The 18804-nt window shown below is 35.4% G+C and overlaps 4 protein-coding genes across 6 annotated transcripts; 2 read left to right on the top strand and 2 right to left on the bottom strand.

The window, feature by feature from the left end:
• Positions 1-6934: 6934 nt before the first annotated feature.
• Positions 6935-7741, top strand: LOC141390283 (zinc metalloproteinase nas-14). The gene has a single exon (XM_073963199.1). It carries the CDS (start codon positions 6935-6937, stop codon positions 7739-7741), a length of 807 nt encoding a protein of 268 aa, XP_073819300.1.
• Uck (Uridine-cytidine kinase) lies at positions 7727-10905 on the bottom strand. 3 transcript variants are annotated; one of them, XR_012409034.1, is made up of 7 exons: positions 10597-10880; positions 10344-10534; positions 10140-10285; positions 9925-10022; positions 9813-9861; positions 8403-9536; positions 7727-8085 (listed from the first exon to the last, which is right to left on the bottom strand). XR_012409034.1 is itself a non-coding variant. In XM_073960850.1 (7 exons), the coding sequence occupies exons 1-7, from the start codon at positions 10756-10758 to the stop codon at positions 7985-7987; spliced, it is 876 nt and encodes a 291-aa protein (XP_073816951.1). In that variant the 5' UTR covers positions 10759-10905; the 3' UTR covers positions 7727-7984. The 3 variants fall into 3 exon arrangements, 2 of the variants coding, with proteins under 2 accessions (XP_073816951.1, XP_073816943.1); XM_073960850.1 differs by having other exon boundaries at positions 8403-8531; positions 10597-10905; XM_073960842.1 differs by having other exon boundaries at positions 7727-8531; positions 10597-10853.
• Positions 10906-13830: 2925 nt separating this feature from the next.
• Positions 13831-16207, top strand: GCC88 (GRIP and coiled-coil domain containing 88 kDa). The gene is made up of 2 exons (XM_073960776.1): positions 13831-15872; positions 15937-16207. The coding sequence occupies exons 1-2, from the start codon at positions 13969-13971 to the stop codon at positions 16115-16117; spliced, it is 2085 nt and encodes a 694-aa protein (XP_073816877.1). The 5' UTR covers positions 13831-13968; the 3' UTR covers positions 16118-16207.
• Positions 16128-17797, bottom strand: LOC141389371 (protein arginine methyltransferase NDUFAF7 homolog, mitochondrial). The gene is made up of 4 exons (XM_073960801.1): positions 17374-17797; positions 16686-17315; positions 16450-16629; positions 16128-16392 (listed from the first exon to the last, which is right to left on the bottom strand). Exons 1-4 carry the CDS (start codon positions 17710-17712, stop codon positions 16228-16230), a joined length of 1314 nt encoding a protein of 437 aa, XP_073816902.1. The 5' UTR covers positions 17713-17797; the 3' UTR covers positions 16128-16227.
• Between the last annotated feature and the right edge of the window lie 1007 nt (positions 17798-18804).

The raw sequence follows: 18804 nt of genomic DNA, 5'->3' as shown, positions 1-18804 counted from the left end.
GACATTGTTTTATAAGGAGGCGATACCGTCAGTGCAATGTCCCAATTTGAACTCCTATATCTCAAAAACGTTTCCCGTAGAACTTGCGGTTTCCAAGCAAAATCGTAAAATCCTTAAAAAAGCTTAAAAATATGAACTTTGATCGCGATTTTTTTAAAAATCCTCCAACGTTTTTTTTTGTGTTTGATTTTTCTCATCTATAAACATTGCAGTTTCAGAATCCGCAAAAACTTCCCAGGTTTAAGCACCGTGATTAGTATTGTACTTTCATTATTCTGGGGCTCATTTCTGTTTCTACGAAAATGTGAAATGAAAACTTTTATAAAGGAGAAAACTGTCAAACGAAAAAAATTGCAAAGGAAATATTTTTCATTTCAAATTTTCACAGAACAAGAATCCAGACCCTGGACGTGGAAATGTTTTCAAAAATAGATTTTTTTATATTCTGACATTATAAATGATAGCAAATCAAACACTCGTTACACCAGATTATTATATTATCACCAGACAGAGAAATTTGCATATTTAAAATTTGTAATTATTGTACATAACACAATAAAATAGGTCTGTGCGATAACTCAAAAGTTTGCACAAATTTTTACAAAATGCTGTTCGATAACAAACTTGTTCAGTAAAAGAGAAATGAGAACTACTTGCAAGAACTTGCAAATATTTTTTACTTGCGAAGTTATCGAATAGGCCTAATATGTAAAAGTATTGCAATATACAGTATCGGACAAAACATTTGCAACTGACACATACAATTTAGTTTTAGCGCTATAATATTTGTAAAAGCCAACTTTTTGTTCAGTTTTTCAGCATTACAATTTTAGTTTTTGTACCTTATGACCAGGGTTTCGGAGTCGGAGTCTACGAGTCGGAGTCGAGCAATTTTGCTGGAGTCGGAGTCGGAGTCTGAGTCGAAAAAAATAACTCGACTCCGACTCCGGGCAAAAATTTTTCCACGTTATAGAAATATAACATTCAATTTGGAACAAAAACATTTTTTTAAATCATCATACATATATTTTAAAAGAAAGGTATAAGAAAACATATGTATATTCAAACGGTATATTATACTAAGTTAAAGGACCATTCACAGGATATTTACTATCCTCTGAAGTGTAGTCTATTCAACCCTATTTTGTTGATCCAATTGATTCCTTACAGTTTTGCAAACAAGAGTAAAGTTCTATGACAATAGAATTTAGATTGGACCTTTAACCTCTTTCGTCAGAAGTCTTAGTGGTGTTCTCACAAAGGTCTATTGGTATTCTCATCTACTTTTTTTGATGAGTCCTCCTTGTCTTCTATTAAAGACATTATGGTCTCTATGGAAATCTTACTGAATACCCTGTGACACAAAATGGAAGTCAATAAAGCCCGAATTATCTCATAGCTGGAATTTCTGAGTTATGACATAATGAATATTTTGATCGACCCCCATCAATCATTGAGATATTGTTTCATAATGTTTAGATGACATGTTTTCAGTTAAATAGAATGAGGAATCTTTCTCTCGAATATGCTGTCCTTCTAGCTCAGTTCCTTCCACGTCCTTCTTGTTCTTGAACTCAAAAAGTAAAACAAAATGAAATTTTCTACAAAAACGTTCCACCGAAAATTATATTTAGGTTTCCCTTATCCAAGAATTCGATATTGTCACGTTTTCAAAGCCCTTTAACAGTTTTACTCGTTACTTTCTCAAAAAAACCGTATGTTTATGTATTTCGGTAAATTTCGCAAAATCTATTAACTATATATGAAATTCGGATGGGTACGCCTCTGAATTAGAGCACCATAAATTCGTTGTTGGTCAACGACAGATTCATCTCGCCATATCTCAGAAGTCTGACAAACGGCGAGTCTTTCTTCTACGATTCATTATATACTCAATGAGGGCTTTAGATGCAGACATTCAAATAACCGGATCCGCCCGCCAGCATGCAAGAAATTCAATTAAATACATAATCATAATGTTTTCATAAGAAAGGATCGGGTAAAAGTGATAAAGGACAATGAAAACATGAAAACATATCGATTTCTCTTCCTACATAAAATTTTCCTAGCAAGTGGTTTATTAGTTTTCAAGCTAGAATTGGCACCGCAAAATGTTTTAATAAAAACAGGGTTTCGTAGACGGCCTCAAAACTTCGTAATATTATTCTATTTTAGATGAAGAAAAAAATCTGCCAATAAGTTTCGTAGTTTTCTCGAAAAAAAAACATGAAAAATGGCTTTTATTGAGCTTTATAATGGGGGTCTCCTTTTAAGGCTAAGCACACTAAAATGTTGGCTTACATCCGATCTGAAACTCGGTCATGAATTGTTTATATTTTTTATTGCATGTAGTCCTTATGATTTTTATTGCCCCTCCATTTTCAGATATTTTGAAAGTTTAAAGATTTTCTTACGCGGAAGAATTCCGTCCAGAATATACTTTTGCAAAAAAAGGAAAACCGACAAAACCTTTCTAACTGTGCTATTTTTCAATGTAATATTCGAATGCATTCCAATGAATGCCCTTTCCAATGAATATGTAACGAAAAACTAACGCATTAGCCTATATAGGCCAATATATAGGAAAATGATAAAAATTTGTGAACATTTTATTCATTTTTAGTGGTATAGGAATTCAGGAATTCACACTCGGAGTCGACCCGGAGTCTGAGTCGGAGTCGTGAAAAAAAACTCGTCTGGAGTCGGAGTCGGAGTCGAGCCAAAAATACCTCGACTCCGAAACCCTGCTTATGACGTTTGTCCACTTTTAATAACGAATTAAAAAGAAATATCCCATATTTTAGCGAGACAAAACAGTTGCTACTCACTCCGTCTCAAGACTCAAAATTATGTCTTTTTAAATTATTTTTGTGCCACAACCTGATTTTTATTAGTTAAGGGTCTCTTTAAGACTGAATACATCAATTTATAAAGCTAGAAAAGCTATGTACATAATGAACAAGAACAGAATATTTTAATCTAATTTATATTTGGCACTTGGTAACTTTGGAAAAGGCTTAGGATATCGTATAACAAGAGAATATAATCTAGAATCATCCTTAAAAATACCTTGCAGTTGAATACGAAGCCCATACAAAATAAATTAAATGCATTTTTCACGTTTTTGAGTGATTTAGTCTGCTGAAGTCCATAAAACGAGGGCCTTCTGTGAATAACGGCTTAGGATATCGATTAGTTGTCATACCGGGCCTATTTATAGAGATTTCTTAAAAGGACAGAAGGTTTGCCTAACTTCAATCCTTCGCCATTCCCAGCATATTTTTCCAATTGCAATGAAATAAAGCTTGTTTGCTTTGAAATTTTGTTTACTTTCCGATGACATAAAGAAATGTTGAATTATTTCTTTTAAAACTTGTAAAATTTGCGAATTTGTTAGAATAGTGCTTTTTTGCTAGTAGTCGGCACCATTTTCCAATAGTCGGCATCACATGTTCCAATAGTCGGCACCTTGTATTTTAGTATATAAATGTTCGTTTTTATTATTTTACAAACAAAAACATACTTCTTTCTGCACACATAACACATATTTTAATCGATATTGCTTTTAAAAAGTAAATAAATTAAAAATTTCGTTCGTTTTCCCACTATGCCGACTTCTGGCAAGCTTTACATTTTGTTCTCCCTAAAGTCGGCATCAACAAAAATGCCAGAATTACAATAATTTTTTAATAACACAGTGAACCGAAATTTTGGGGGGTGAAAGCCCTTGATGTGTATATAAAGAACCCCAAAGGGCAGATCCGCTGTGAGCCGAACTTTTGACTTATGGAGTGATGAATTTTTCACTGGAGACCCTATAAGCCATCAGAAATTAGCGTTATATCTTTGTTCGCTGTTGTTTTGGCTTATATTCGATATGACATTTCTTCAATCAAATCTAATGAGGATTTTTTTTTTCGTAGAACATTTCGACCTTCTAACTCGCTTCCTTCCATGTCATTTTCGTCCTTTATTTCAAGAACCGCAATAAAAGTACTACAAGATGACATTTTTCAGCTTCGACATTTTCTGCAAAAAATTTCACTCAGAAAATTTTAGGTACTGCTCTCATTGACAACTAATCGATATTGTCGCGTTTTCATGGTCCTTTTTGCATTTACCCAGTTTTTGTTCGACTCACGCCGGGTCTGCCTTTTGGGGTTCTATATATACTCATCAACGGCTTTCGCCCCCGAAACGAATTTTCCACCCCCAGACCTCGAACTCCATTTTGTTGCACAGTGTAATTTATTTTTCTAAAGTGTGATGCTTGGTTTACATTTACGAAATCCACTCGATTTCAACTGTCAAATCCATCCAGATGAGATTTCATTTGACGTTTGAGCTATGGAATTGACTTAGCATTATTTTGATTACATATTCTCTACCAACCCAACAACAACTTTATTAAAATGTAATTAATTTTAATATATGCTCTGTTCCAGAACCTGCAAGAAGCTACTATTTTTTGCTACGATAACATTTTTTCCTTTATGTTATCGGAAAAAATAGTAAGAATTAGTAGATTCTTGCAGTACTGGAACAGACCAATAATTATACTCTACCCCACTATGTGGGGAGGGTATTATAAGTTGGTTTTGGCCAAAAAGTTTGTAACGCATCGAAATTATAGTCTTAGACCCCTACTTATATATACCAAAATGAATGTCTCGACGAGCTGATCTGGCTATATGTGTCCGTCCGTCCGTCTGTCCATCTAAATCTTGTAATCACGCTACAGGTCTCAATTTTAATGCGATCGTCACCAAATTTTGGGTGTTAATGAAGGTCCCGTAGGGGAAGAAGCCTATTGATTTTGGTGATGGTCAGATAATATTCAGGGGTCGGAATGGGCAAAAAACTTATTTGGAGAAAAAGTCAACATTTTATTTCAAAGCGAATATCTCCGCTTCTATATGGGGTATATCAAAAGCAAAACCTGCTAATGAAAGTAGAAAAAGTCACCTTTGGAACGATGTAACGTAGCTTGTCCTTGGTGGTCAAACAACGAAGATATCGCAATAGCGGCTAATAGAGCACAACTTTTCATTTTTGCGATTTTAATAATAATGACGAATATCACAGCTTTGGTTGGAAACCTTCCAATAACAAAGTCTGACTATGAAAATAGAAAATCCCATCTTTACTATGATGTAAAGTAGGTTGACGTAGGTGGCCAAATAACGAAGATATCGCAATAGTCGGTAATACATCCCATTTTTAAATTTTTTTGTAATCACGCTGCAGGTTGCAATTTTGATCGGATCGTCACGAAATTTTGGGGGTTAATGGGTGTCCTACAGAAGAAGAAGCCTATTGATTTTGGTGATGGTCGGGTAATATTCAGGTGTAGGAATGGGCAAAAAACTTATTTGGAGAAAAAGTCAACGTTTTATTTCAAAACGAATATCTCCGTTTCTATAAGGGGTATGTCAAAAGCAAAACCTGCTGATGAAAGTAGAAAATATCACCTTTGCAACAATGGAGATATCGCAATAGCCGAATATCACAGCTTTGGTTGGGGACATTCCAAAAGCAGTGTATTGACTATAAAAGTAGAAAATCTTATCTTTACAATGATGCAAAGTAGGTTGACGTAGGTGGCCAAATAATGGAGATATCGCCATAGTCGATAATACATCCAATTTTTGAATTTTTTTGTAATCACGCTACACGTCGCAATTTTGATTGGATCGTAACGAAATTTTGGGGTGTTAATGGGAGAACCACAGAGAAAAAAACCTACTGATTTTGGTAATGGTCGGATATTATTCAGGGGTAGGAATGTGAAAAAAAAACTTATTTAGAGAAAATGCCAACGTTTTATTTCAAAGCGATTATCTCTCTTCTGTAAGAGGTATATGGAAAGCAAAACCTGGCAAGGAAAGTAGAAAATATCACCTGTACAACGATGTAAAGTAGGTTGTTGTGGATGGTCAAACAAAAAAGATATCGCAATAGTCGGTAATGCATCCCTTTTTCCATTTTTTGTCCAATCACACTACAGGTCGTAATTTTGATCGGATCCTCACGGGGTTGATGAGGGTCTCACAGAGAAAGAAGCCTTTTGATGGTTGGCGTACATCCCACTTTTCCATTTTTTATTTGAGTTGTACTGACGATGCTTTTAAATGCGTTTCAATAAAATTGACCTGTATTAATGAAGACATTCAGAACAAAGGCGCTAGGCTATCCCAATTTTAATATTTTGAATTTTGGCAGTCAAAAGCTTATGCACAGGGGTAGTGGTGTAGGGTATCACATAGTCGGCCCCGACCCGACTATAGCCTTGGCACACTTGTTGCAGACATTATTATATTGACGTCTCCACAAATTTTTTCTTAAGAGACATGCATTTTCGTTAAAAGTTAAATTCCGATACAATAAATGGTCTTAACGAAATTTTACACATAGTTAGCTGAGAGTATTGTTGAAGCTTTTTTAATATTATTTTCATATTTTGTGACAGAAATTTGGAGTTATTTGAATTCAAATACGAAAGATGCCGACTACTTGCACATGCCGGAGTTAGCGGCACTTACCCTAAAACATCTCGAAATAAATAAAATGTTTCAATACGTTTCATTGCGATTGGCGGTTTCGACACAATTCTATTTTCAGTTGTATCATTGACTCTATTTCGTGTGAACTATGGGCGGGGGCATTAATTTTAGGTCAATATTTTTCAACTTCCTTTTAAAATTCAAACTTTTATCATAGTAGTTGATTTTTCTACATGAAGTTAGAAATATTTTGCGCTACAAACTCAAATACGCAAGTAGCTTTTTTTTTGGCACTGGAAATAAATTTCTGCCGATAACACATTAACATTTCAAAAGAACTTCCGCCAACTTTTCGTATTGAATATGCTATAAAACGCTTACAGCAAACACCCAGCTACCATCATAACTAGGAACACTAAACAATAGCTACAATGTCGAGGGGCTTTGTGTTACGTCAAGTGTATTTAGTTGTAATCTTGATTTTTTACAACAAAGTATATGCCAATACAGACGCTTTGGAAACCAAAATCTCCAATGGAACAGCACATGATTTGGAAAATCCAGAAGAAACGGGACCCTATATTGAGGGTGATATAAGGGACGATAACAACATATATAGAAAGCATGCATTTCATCGGAATGGCATATTAAATCCTTCACTTCGATGGCCCAACGGCACTGTACCGTATGTTATTCAAGGCTCGTTTACATCTCAACAGCTTGGCATTATTCATCATGCTTTTAAAGAGTATCACAAATGGACATGTATTCGCTTTCAAAAACACACAGCCGAACGGGACTATGTAGTTATTACCAACAAAGGTCAAGGTTGTTGGTCAAGTGTTGGACGTATGGGCGGTGAACAAGTCGTTAATCTGGAAAGTCCCAAGTGTTTTTCCAACTATGGTACAACCATGCACGAATTAATGCATGTTTTGGGTTTCTATCATGAACAAAATCGCTACGAACGAGACAATTATGTTCGCGTTTTAGAAGATAATGTGAAAGCTGGAATGATGACGAATTTCCGAAAACTGCCTTTCTCACTGGCAACAACCTTTGGCGTCAACTACGATTACGCCAGTGTCATGCATTACAAATCTACTAGTTTCTCGAAAAATGGTAAACCGACGCTCGTCGCTCTGAAATCCTCACCTGATGTCTCGAAAATGGGTCAACGTAATGGCTTTTCTACCGGCGATATAAAAAAGATCAATATGATGTACAAGTGCTATTGAAAATACAATTTATTTATTAAAACATACAACAACATTTGCAGTAACCAACAAATATAATGATGTTAATCTTAAAAAAAGAAGGAGAAGACCTGTGACTAAATGTTTCTAATGATTTAAGTAAGAGGGCTATGATGTATGCAATGACTTTGGTACGTTATGGTAGGCTCAATCACAATTCATTTCAATCATTCTAAAGGTATTTCGTTGCGTTAATAGGTGTCGGCACCCGTTTGTGACTTCGTCCTAGTGCTTTGTAAAATTAAAGTTCTTTTCGAAGAAAACATTGCTCTGCATAGTCAGTTCCTTGCACAAAGTAGAAAATCTTCTTATTGCACGATAGGAATCTTAAAAAAGAAAGAATATCGAATATATAAAAATAAAGAACTTTACTGAAAAATACATAAAACATAAAAGTTTAGTTGGGATTGACTTGTGTTAGTGCGCGCGATGTACATAGTGCAAGTTTGTTAGGCCCATCAGGTTATTTTGTTCCTCTTTGCCGCTATCGGACAGTCTGTCGAATGGCAAATCCTTGATCAGTGAGGCCGACTAAAACTACCCATTTTAATATTAGTTGGGGTAATGGTAGATGCAGATGAATTACTATTAGAGGCTGCTGTTGATGCGTCCGGAATTATAACAACTAGACCGCTCTTCTTACCTCCGGATTCATCATTCTTTTGGAGATCAACGTTCAAATTAATTTGAATATTTGATGAGGAGCCTTTGCGTGAGGATGACTGGTTATTGAGAAGGTCCCTTATATGTTGAACAATCAAGTCGATGGCCACTATAAAGAAAAATACAAGTTAAGAGCGTTTTTATCGCCTTTGGGGGGAAACAAAAAGTTGTTATGCGAAACAAAACATTCAAAAACATGTACGTATAGCGAAAAAAAGCACTTACCCAAAATATTAGCAATTGTCTTACAAATAACGAAACAAAACGATTTGGCCAATAATATTTTTATTGAGTGCAATAATTAATAACTTTTTACTGATTCGAATATCTGTTTGTAACTTATTGCCGATATGTATTGTCATTTGGTGATTAGTTGCAACTTACCTTCAACTTCGCTTAAATACATATGTATGTACGCATAATATACTAATCTTTGCGAATCATATACTGTGGTTGGTATATTGCATATTCAACCCATGTAATGTGGATATCGTACTATTTATTTGGCTCTTAAATCAACTTAACAGCTATATCGGCTAATGGTTAGTTAATGAATGCAAGAAGAATAAAAATGGTGCACATTAATTACTGTAACTATTATAATTATCAGAAAAAAGCAATCTATGGGAATACGAAATCCGATACGGTCATGGTTGAATGAGGGAATGCAAACAGAAAAGCTGCCTTTAGAATCTTTAAATGCTCATATTTTTTAAGGGCAGTTGGAATACGGTACATGGGACGACATCATTTGTGGCACTTTAGGTTGAATAGGATGAAGGACGAAGATTGACTGCATCATGAACATCTGCAACGTTATAGCTTATAACAAAATTATATGTGTTTTTGTGTTTGTTTGGTGTGTCCGTGGAAAGATTGATGATACACGTCCGTCATAATTTCTGTAACTGTGACAAGTACATATGTATGTGTTTTTAATGTTCTCGGATCATAGCTGACTGGGTATGATTGCTAGATGAAGTAGTTGTTGAATTAACATTGGTAGTATTATGCGCATTTGCCGTATTGTTGGACACATTGGCACCCGTATTAATAGCACTGCTACCTGGTCTAAGTATTTCTCCGATATGATGTACAATTAGATCAATTGCAACTGCAAGAAATATATAATAAAAACAACAGAACAACGAAAATATTTGTAGAAATCAAGCTCTAAGTTTATGGTCAGTTACATAATATGTTGTAATAGGAAATAATTGGCCTAAATGTACTACTACTGTGTTTACTGTTGAACAACCAACGAAATCAATAGAAAAAGAGTTAACTCAAATCAGTTACAAATAAGAGAACGTGTTAGAATGTTAGATGAAAACAAACGAATCAAGCAGCTACATTTAGTAGATACCCAGTGCTAGTGAACATAACTCACCTGTGTTATCAGCACCGCGAGGTATAATAACATCGGCGAATTTTTTCGTCTGTAAAGTAGAAAGGTATTGAGAATTACACTTTTTTAGATAGGATAATATTAATGGACTTACGGGCGAGCAAAATTCTTCGAAGGCTGGTTTTACAAAAGTCATGTACTGTGTCAGCACAGCATCCAGGTCTCTACCTCTTTCATTTATGTCACGAGGAACTAGAAAGAAATGTAATTTCGAAGAATAAAACAAAAACGCCAGTTATTATTATATTGGAATTTGATATCTATGTTATATCTGACAAAGCTTTTTTTAATGTTATCATGTGTGCGTACCTCTTCTAGCTAAACGAGTATCGGAATCTGTATCCACGAATAGTTTCATGTGAAACAAATCTCTTATCTTGGGAAAGTAAAATACTAAAATGCCTTCAAAAAGAACAACATCCGCTGGATATATTGTCAGCTTGTTCTCGTAATCTCTGCAAGATACAATGGATTAATTATAAATTTTACATCGTTATATTCTGTGGAACATACAATGAGTTTGTTTTGTAATCATAACCTGGAATTTCCACTTTTACTCCTCTTAATATAGCTTCCAAGGTATCATACATCAGTTGCTCATCGAATGCGTCAGGATGGTCGAAATTGTAAAGACCTTGAAATGCCTTTGTCTTTTCTGCGGCTGTAAGCTCGCGATAAAAGCTGTCTTGGCTTATCGTTACAACCTATTTATTTTATTACGGATTTTATTAGACTGTGTAGACTGTGTGGTATTAGAAATACGAACCTGTCGTTGGGTGTGATCCATATCTGTTTGACCTAACTCTGTCATAATCTTTTTGCAGACAGTTGATTTTCCAGATGCTGTACCTCCTGCAACGCCAATAAGAAACGGTTTTTTAACAACATCTCCATTTGGTAAACTTAATTTGGTTTGTGTCACATCCATTGTGCGAAAGTATCTTTATTTTTCTCCAAAAGAGCTGTAGTCAGCATCAGCAATAAAAGGCTAATGGGAAACAGCTGATTCAGGGGTACGTAAGCAAATTTCGACTTTTTGATTTTCACCAAGGTCTCGAGTAGGGATAGGTAAGTCGACTTTCGGTTAATCGACTTTTTGCAGTCAAAAATCGATAAATCGTAGTCGACTTTTGTCTGAAGGGAAAATCGCACAATCGATTATCTTGTGATCTATTTTCGAGTTTGTCCATAGATTGTTGACTTAGACTATGTTTACATTTACGAAATCCACTCGATTTCAACTGTCAATTCCTTTGCATATACGTCAAATGAAAACTCATCTGAAATCGACTGGATTTCATTTGACGTTTGTGCAATGGAATTGACAGTTGAAATCGAGTGAATTTCGTAAATGTAAACATAGTGTTGGCGGTTTTACACTTTCAAAAGAAAACTCGAAAATCGGGGATTAGTCGATTATAATCGATTTTCTGCTGTTATGAAAAAGTCGAAAGTCGAGTTTTAGGACAACTCAAATAATCGCCAGACCGAAAAATCGTATCTTTAGTTTTAAGCTGGGTACACATTGTCAGTTTTGAATGACAGCTTTGTTGTTTGCTTGCTAGTGTGGCCGTTCATTTTTGTCATTCATTATGCAACCATAAAATATTTTGTGGTTGCTGGACGGTTTGACAGTTATCGATAATTGCGAAATATCGACGTTCAAAACTGACAATGTGTACCCAGCTTTAGACCAAAATAGAAAAGTCGAAAAACCGACTATTGCTTTCCGTTACCTATCGATATTTAATTTCAAAAAATCGATAGCTATCGATATAAATTTGGAATCAAAATTGGCGGAAATGTTTTTGTTGACATTTTACACAAGTACTCCACATAAATATAAAGGAGAAAAAACAATTGCGTTTACTTAATAAAACGACACAAAAATACAATTAACTTTTCCGAAAAGTTTGTACGTGTGACTACGGACTTAATTTCTCACACGGTCAGTTTTGCTCAAGTAAGTAAGTAAGTAATGTTTTAATGTTTTGCTCAAATAATCGGTTGCTTGCCAGTCATCAGGCAACCACAAAATATTTTGTGGTTGCTGGACAGTTTGACATTTATCGATATTTCCGAAAAATCGACAGTCAAAACTGATCGTGTGTACCCCGCTTAAAACCGAAAAGCCACGTAAATTCTATTCATTTCAATAGATTTTAGGTTCTTAGTCCGATAATATCGATAGACAAAACTATCTTTCGATATTACATTTATTTATTTATTTATTTATTTATTTATTTGCTTTGCAATTGAAGCCAATTTTGAGGCCAATTTATATAATTACAAAGAATCCACCTAGATATCATAGCTACTCTAAAAACAATTTCATATATATAATTCATCTTAAACCTAGAAATTGGAGATCTAATTATTTTGGTTACAATTATATTCTTTAATTTTTTTTTTTTTTTTTAAATTCTTCATTACGTCATAGCTACTCCAATTTTAAAGCAACAGATTGATAATAAGTATATCGTATAAGTTATTAGTTAAATTATGAAATGATCATTAAGAGATGTATGATGTGGTATGCAAATGATAATAAGTTTTCGCGCAGTGATAAAAACTGGTTAAAGCTAGAAAAAATTCTTCATTACATCATAGCTACTCCAATGTTAAAGCAACTTGTAAATTGAATACAAATTAATAATACAATATAAAAAATTTAATGTTTATAATAATCAACAGATATATGATGTGGTATGTATGTAAATGACAATCAATTTTCGTGCAGGGAAAAAAGTTGTTAAAGCTAGAAATTGGAGATCTAATTACTTTAATTACGGTTTGCTCTTCCGTTTTTTTTTTTTTTTTTTTTTTTTTTTAGAAAGTTCTTCATTACATCGTAGCTACTCCATTTTTAAAAAATAATCGATACTACCGATAGCACCATCGATTTTTTGCCAGCTTATGCTTGGTTTACATTTACGATATCCACTCGATTTCAACTGTCAATTCCATTGGTTAAACGTCACATGAAATCCAATGGATTTCAGTAGTGGGATTCTGTAACTCATTTTTGCTGTTATCGATAATTGTCGGTAAAATTAAAATGCTTTGCTTTGTCCCAGTACTATTTAATAGTAAAACTCGAAAAAGAGAGAAAGAGAGAAAAATTGTGGTCACACAAAAGTTTTTTCACGCTCAAATTTGTCGAGTAAAAAGTTTTTAAAGAGAGCGTCATTCAGCGCAATGTTTAAAGAGAAGTGAACATTTTACAACTTTTTTTGTGTACGGGAACGGGGTTTCGGGTAAAATGTGTAAAAGTCGTAAAAATTATAAAAACTTTTTAGTTCTAGAACAAATGGTCTGTTCCTTTACTTCTGAAAATGGCAAAACCGGCAAAAGTAGTAAAAGTTGAAAACTGCTGCCATATGAACTGTATGGTGTCTAAAGTAAAGGAACGCTTTTCGAGTAAAAAGTGGTAAAACTTGAAGATTCTTGAACGTAAAGGAACAGAGCTAAAGCTATTTACTTGGCAAACTGTATGTATAGCTGTGTTCCTTTACTTACCTGAGGTTACCATTTTTACCATTTGTTACCATTTTTAACCTGCAAAGCGTTCCTTAACCCCGAAAAGTGGCCAAACTGGAAGCAATTTTTAAGAGAGTGAGAGTGGAGAGAGAGGGAGCGAAAATGGCTTTCTGTTCTACCACAGGCTACCAGCAAAATTTCTGCAGGTAAAAAATGGCAGAACTGATTTTTCGACTTTTGTTTGACGATTATTTCACAATGAAAAAGAAAATGGACGAAAAACAGAAGAAAAGTCGAACGCTGACAAAACTAAAGTAAAAACTGTGAAATAAATGACGAAAATTGATTTTTTATGTTTCTTTTTGACATTGCTGCCAGATCTACCACTTTTCCGTTCCTTTACTTTTCTGGTAAAAATGTTCATGAAAGAGCAATTTTGAGCAATTTTGACACTTTTCTCTTTTACCACCCTTACCATTAAAAAAGTAAAGGAACAAAGCTTATGTACGTCTTGTGTCACTGTCAAAATGAAATGGATAGTGAAAGAAGAAGAACGTAAAAACAAAAACAGATGTGATTGTTTTTTTTTTTCTTATAAGATATGTGGCAGGTTGTGCTAAAAACGAAAACCAAATTGTTTTACAGTAATTAAATTGCAATGGATCGAACGAAGAGGGATTTGGAAAGTGTAATAAACTCGCAAAAAGAGCAATTATCTCGTTATGAAAAAAGGTTGAAAGATGTTGTAACCGCGTACAAAGGCCTACTCAAGGAGAAAGAAGCATTGGAGACTAGCTTAGCAGCAATAAGTTCTCAAAAACAAGGACAGAAATTGGAAAATGAAAATGCTTCTCCCCCTTCGGAACTGTCAAAAGTTGAAAATATACCATCCTCTACAACGGATCACGATGACAACAGTGATAGCGCAAACATCCATAGCCAGATTGCCACACTCATGAATTCCTTGGCAACGTTGTCAGCTGAAAAATCACGCATGGAAGCATCTTTCCAGGCTGACAAGAAGCAACTTCGTGCTCAAATACAGCAGAAAGAACAAGTGATAGCTGACTTGCAAACCAAGCTGCAGGAAAGTAAAGAACGTACCAAAACTGAGGTGGATGAAATCAAGGCCAAGTGGATAATTGAACGACAAGAACGAGAAAAGGAAACAAACAATCAAATGTTAATGATTAGGGAGCTGCAAAAACTATATGCAGATGAAAGACATCTTAAGGAAAATATTGAAATGCAACTGAATAATTTTAAAACCAATTTTGCTAGCAACGAAGCTGAGCACACTCGCTTGAACGAGTTACAAATTCAACTTAAAGAAGCAAAAGCCCAGTTAAAACAACTACAGGCTGAAAAGGGGATTTCCGACAGCGAAAAAAGCAGCCCAAAAGGCACCGCCCTTTTTAAGCAACTTCAACAAGAAATGCAACAGATGAAAGAACAACATGCGGTCGCTATAAAAAATGAACAACGAAGAGTTCAGTTGGCAGAGGAAGAATCGAGGAAACAAGCAATTCTCCACGAGGCCAATTTGGCAAACCTTGAAACTAAATTAGCTGAGCTGAGCAAGACAGTGGGTAATTACGATAGACTCCGGCAACAGGATCAGGATGCAATCAATGTACTGAAAAAACAGCTACAAGACTTAGAAAGGGCAACAAGTGAAAATGCAGCCACACAACACAACAAGTGCTCCGAAAAGTCCATCTACAACAGGGATAGTTACAACGATGCTGACCTCGGTCACATCGTGGAAGATATATTGCGTTTAAAACGTATTCTTCTTAAGGAAAACGCTCGCTCATCAAATCCTATTGATTTGGCCACTATATTTTCTGTAGGCACCGATCATTCACATTGTCAGGAAGAATTGATCGGAACTATTCATCAACTTGACTTGGCTAAAGTCGAAATAGAACAACTCAAAGTAAAAATTGAACAACAAAGATCCCACATTTCAACATTGCAAGAGAAGGTCAAAGTTCTAAATCGCAATATCGACGAGCAAGAATTGGAATTAAAGCATTACAATGAAAAGCTCCAACTAAGTATTAAAGACGAGAGGGATAAGTGGAAAAGTTTACAAACTGATATTGAAAATGACTATCGCAACAAATTGACCGAGTTGGAACAGCAATTGCAGAAGCAAAGACAAAGATCGCTTCAATTACTAGACGAAAAAGAACAGGAAATTAAGGCTTTGCAGACATCATTTGAAATATTCCATTCTTCAAATAATACTGGCAACACCTTAGTGTCCAATGAAGCGCAAGCTTGCGCATCTTCTGATGCTGAGAGTAATGAAGATGTTGCAGCAGCACCCTCCAGCGCACGCAAGGTGTCATTGAAAGCAAAGAAACTTTCCGTTGGAGAAAGTTGTCATATGCTTCATTACGCGAACGAAATTGCTCGAAAAGACATCGAAATTGCAAACTTGAGGAAAGCAAAGTATCAAGCTGAAACGGCTATGCGAAAAGCCATACATGACAAAGTGGTTAGCCAAGAGGAACTCAGCAATAAAATTGATGCTCTGGAAGAACAAGTTGATAGGTAAACGCGCAATTTGTACATACATATAATAAGGCGTATTTCTTCATTAAATATATTTTTTCAGGCTCGAACGCTGTCAGACACGAGAGGGAGCCAATTTGGAATACCTGAAAAACGTCGTGATCAGCTATATTGTATCCAAAGATGCTGATGGAAAACGTCATATGATGAATGCAATCAGTGCAGTTTTACAGTTTACGCCAGCCGAAATGCAGGTCATTAATGCTTCCTTTCAGAAAAAATAAAGTTATATTCTTTTTAGTTTATAGGTCTCTGTTAAACATTCGTATTACATATTTACACTCTAATATACACATTCATAAATAACAATAGGATATACTGGCATTTTATTGATTCAATGGAATCCATTTACAGGAAACTTTGCTAGGTGATCTTTTAGCACGGCGGGGAACATGGAAAAGAACTTAAATCTCGAACCCATTTGATTGGGATGTGTGAGCATATCGTAGGCAGATTTTATAGTTTCTTGGCTTTCGGGTAGTGCATTTCTCAGCAAGGCCTAAATTAAGAAAAACAAATTGGTAAAATGTCCTAATGTTGTATGAGAGGAACTTACCTCTAAACGTGCTTTTCCTTGCATTCTGTCTAAGAAAATACCCTGTTCTACAGGTCCAAAGCACACAACTTGATTGTTCTTTTCAGCTATATTTTTGATTTGACGAAAGTCTACATCTGCTGTAAGGTCAGCTGTCCCCGGAGACTTCAGTGGGTCATGCAATGCGTGCTTTTTGAATGCCTATATTGGATTCGAAATTAGGACCACACAGATTTGTATGTACTTCAAAAACTTACTCTAAACGTATCCGATTTTTCGCCAAAGTGACCATAATCCATTATGAGACCAATGCCACCATCACTTTCGAAACGTTCTGCCATTAATCCAATTAATCGATCCGCTTCCAGTGAGTATTCTACAGACGTTCTTGTTTCTCCCACAACAGGCGAATATATCTTAGAAAGTGGTGTTTGGTTTTTAGACAGAACAAGCCTGAAATCAGTTCCCGTTTGTTCGGCAACATCTATAAGAACCTCCTTCCACATGCCATTGTCAAGTTGAAATTTGTGTATCGGCAAAGCATCAAAGAACTCGTGAGCCATTACCACGGAAAAATTGCGAGGCACATCTTCTAATCTACTATACCAAAATATTTTTGTTCCAGACGCTGTTTCACCTTTGCGATAATAAATGTCGACATTTGAATCACAATCATCAAAGTTATAGCAAAGTTGTTGGGCTTGGATTTTGCTGAGATGTGGGCTTATCTCGACCATGTGAATGGAAAAGCCCGTGCTTAGTTTGAATTTGGACAAAACTTTGATCACATCGCGCATGAGAGTGCCTCTTCCTGGGCCTAATTCTACCAACTGGAATGGTGGACTTCCCAATTTCTGCCATTCGCTTAAAATCCAAATTGCCACCAGCTAAAATTTGGGACAGATTATTTGTTATTTGTACTTGTGTCAGGATTCGTACGTTTACCTCTCCAAATATTTGAGAAATTTCAGGGGATGTTACAAAATCTCCTTCTTTTCCAAATACATCTCGGTTCATGTAATATCCTGACAGTGGATTTGTGAGTACCTCACGCATATATTCAGCCACACTTATTGGACCAGTCGCCAATATTTTCGTCTGTAGATGTTTTGTAAGATCGACAGCATTATTTGTATCAAGTGGGCGAGTAGTTTCTCCAGCAGGTCGTTTCGAAGAACTCTTACCGGTAGGTTGTTCCCTTAGAAAATTAGGCCGCTTTACAGGTTTGTAACAGAATTGCCGCGTAGTAAGAATTGCCAAACGTTCCAAACATTGCCTATGCATTTTAGTTTTAGCTTTCAATTACACAAGAACGACCGACCCGCATCTATGAGGTGGTAAACAACCCAGCAAACCAAACTGTCAGAGTTCGGACCGACAGCAACATCTGAGAATCTCATGGTTCACACATACGCAACAGTTGCTGCAATTTTAAAATTCCGTTTTGACCGTTTTTCTTATGTTTAAGAGAAGGGTTGCATTTTTTAGCATTTTGCCGAATTTGTGCAGTGTTTCCAAGTGGACTACACACCAATTGACATTTCTTTAGTACTGTTATGCCAACTGACATTTGCAAAGAAAACAGGAAAAATACATAATATGCTGTTTATATTATACCCCGTTTATATACAACCGGATTTAACAAACCGACTGGGTTTTAAATGTCAATTCCATTGCTTATTATTTCAAACAAATCCTCATAAAGAAGGTTAACCCTGCAAAATGCTATAATATAAACATGTCCTAAGAGCTTTTTGCAGGGTTAACCTTCTTTATGAGGATTTGTTTGAAATATAAGCAATGGAATTGACATTTAAAACCCAGTCGGTTTGTTAAATCCGGTTATATATAAACGGGGTATAATGCTTGGTTTACATTTACGAAATCCACTCGATTTCAACTGTCAAATCCATAGGTTAAACGTCAAATGAAATCCAGATGAGATTTCATTTGAAGTTTGAGCTATGGAATTGACAGTTGAAATCGAGTGGATTTCGTAAATGTAAACTTAGCATAAGAAACTATTAGAAATGGCGGGTTTGTGGTAATTATTCAATATATTAAATTTATTTTCAAAAAACGGAATTGTATAAAAAAAAGCAATGTGTGCGTTCATGAATGCAGCAAAATGACAACATCTTTTGAAAGAAGACATCTGAAAATAAACGAAAATTCGCTTTGAAGACAGATGATACGAAGTGTTTTCCTAGTTTAAGGATAACAAACAAAGTGAAATAACGAAAAAGTCTCAGATGTAAACCAGCTATAACGTCTGATAGACTACATTTACGAAATCCACTCGATTTCATCTGTCAATCCCATTCTGTATAAGTCAAATAAAAACGTATCCGAAATCCAGTGGATTTTGTTTGACGT

The sequence above is a fragment of the Musca autumnalis genome, unplaced genomic scaffold (assembly GCF_047663935.1).
Source record: "Musca autumnalis isolate F117 unplaced genomic scaffold, ASM4766393v1 scaffold_1, whole genome shotgun sequence".
NCBI classification, from domain to species: Eukaryota; Metazoa; Arthropoda; class Insecta; order Diptera; family Muscidae; genus Musca; species Musca autumnalis.
The sequence above is the reverse complement of the archived record's forward strand: the minus strand, read 5'-3'. Positions and strand labels throughout refer to the sequence as shown.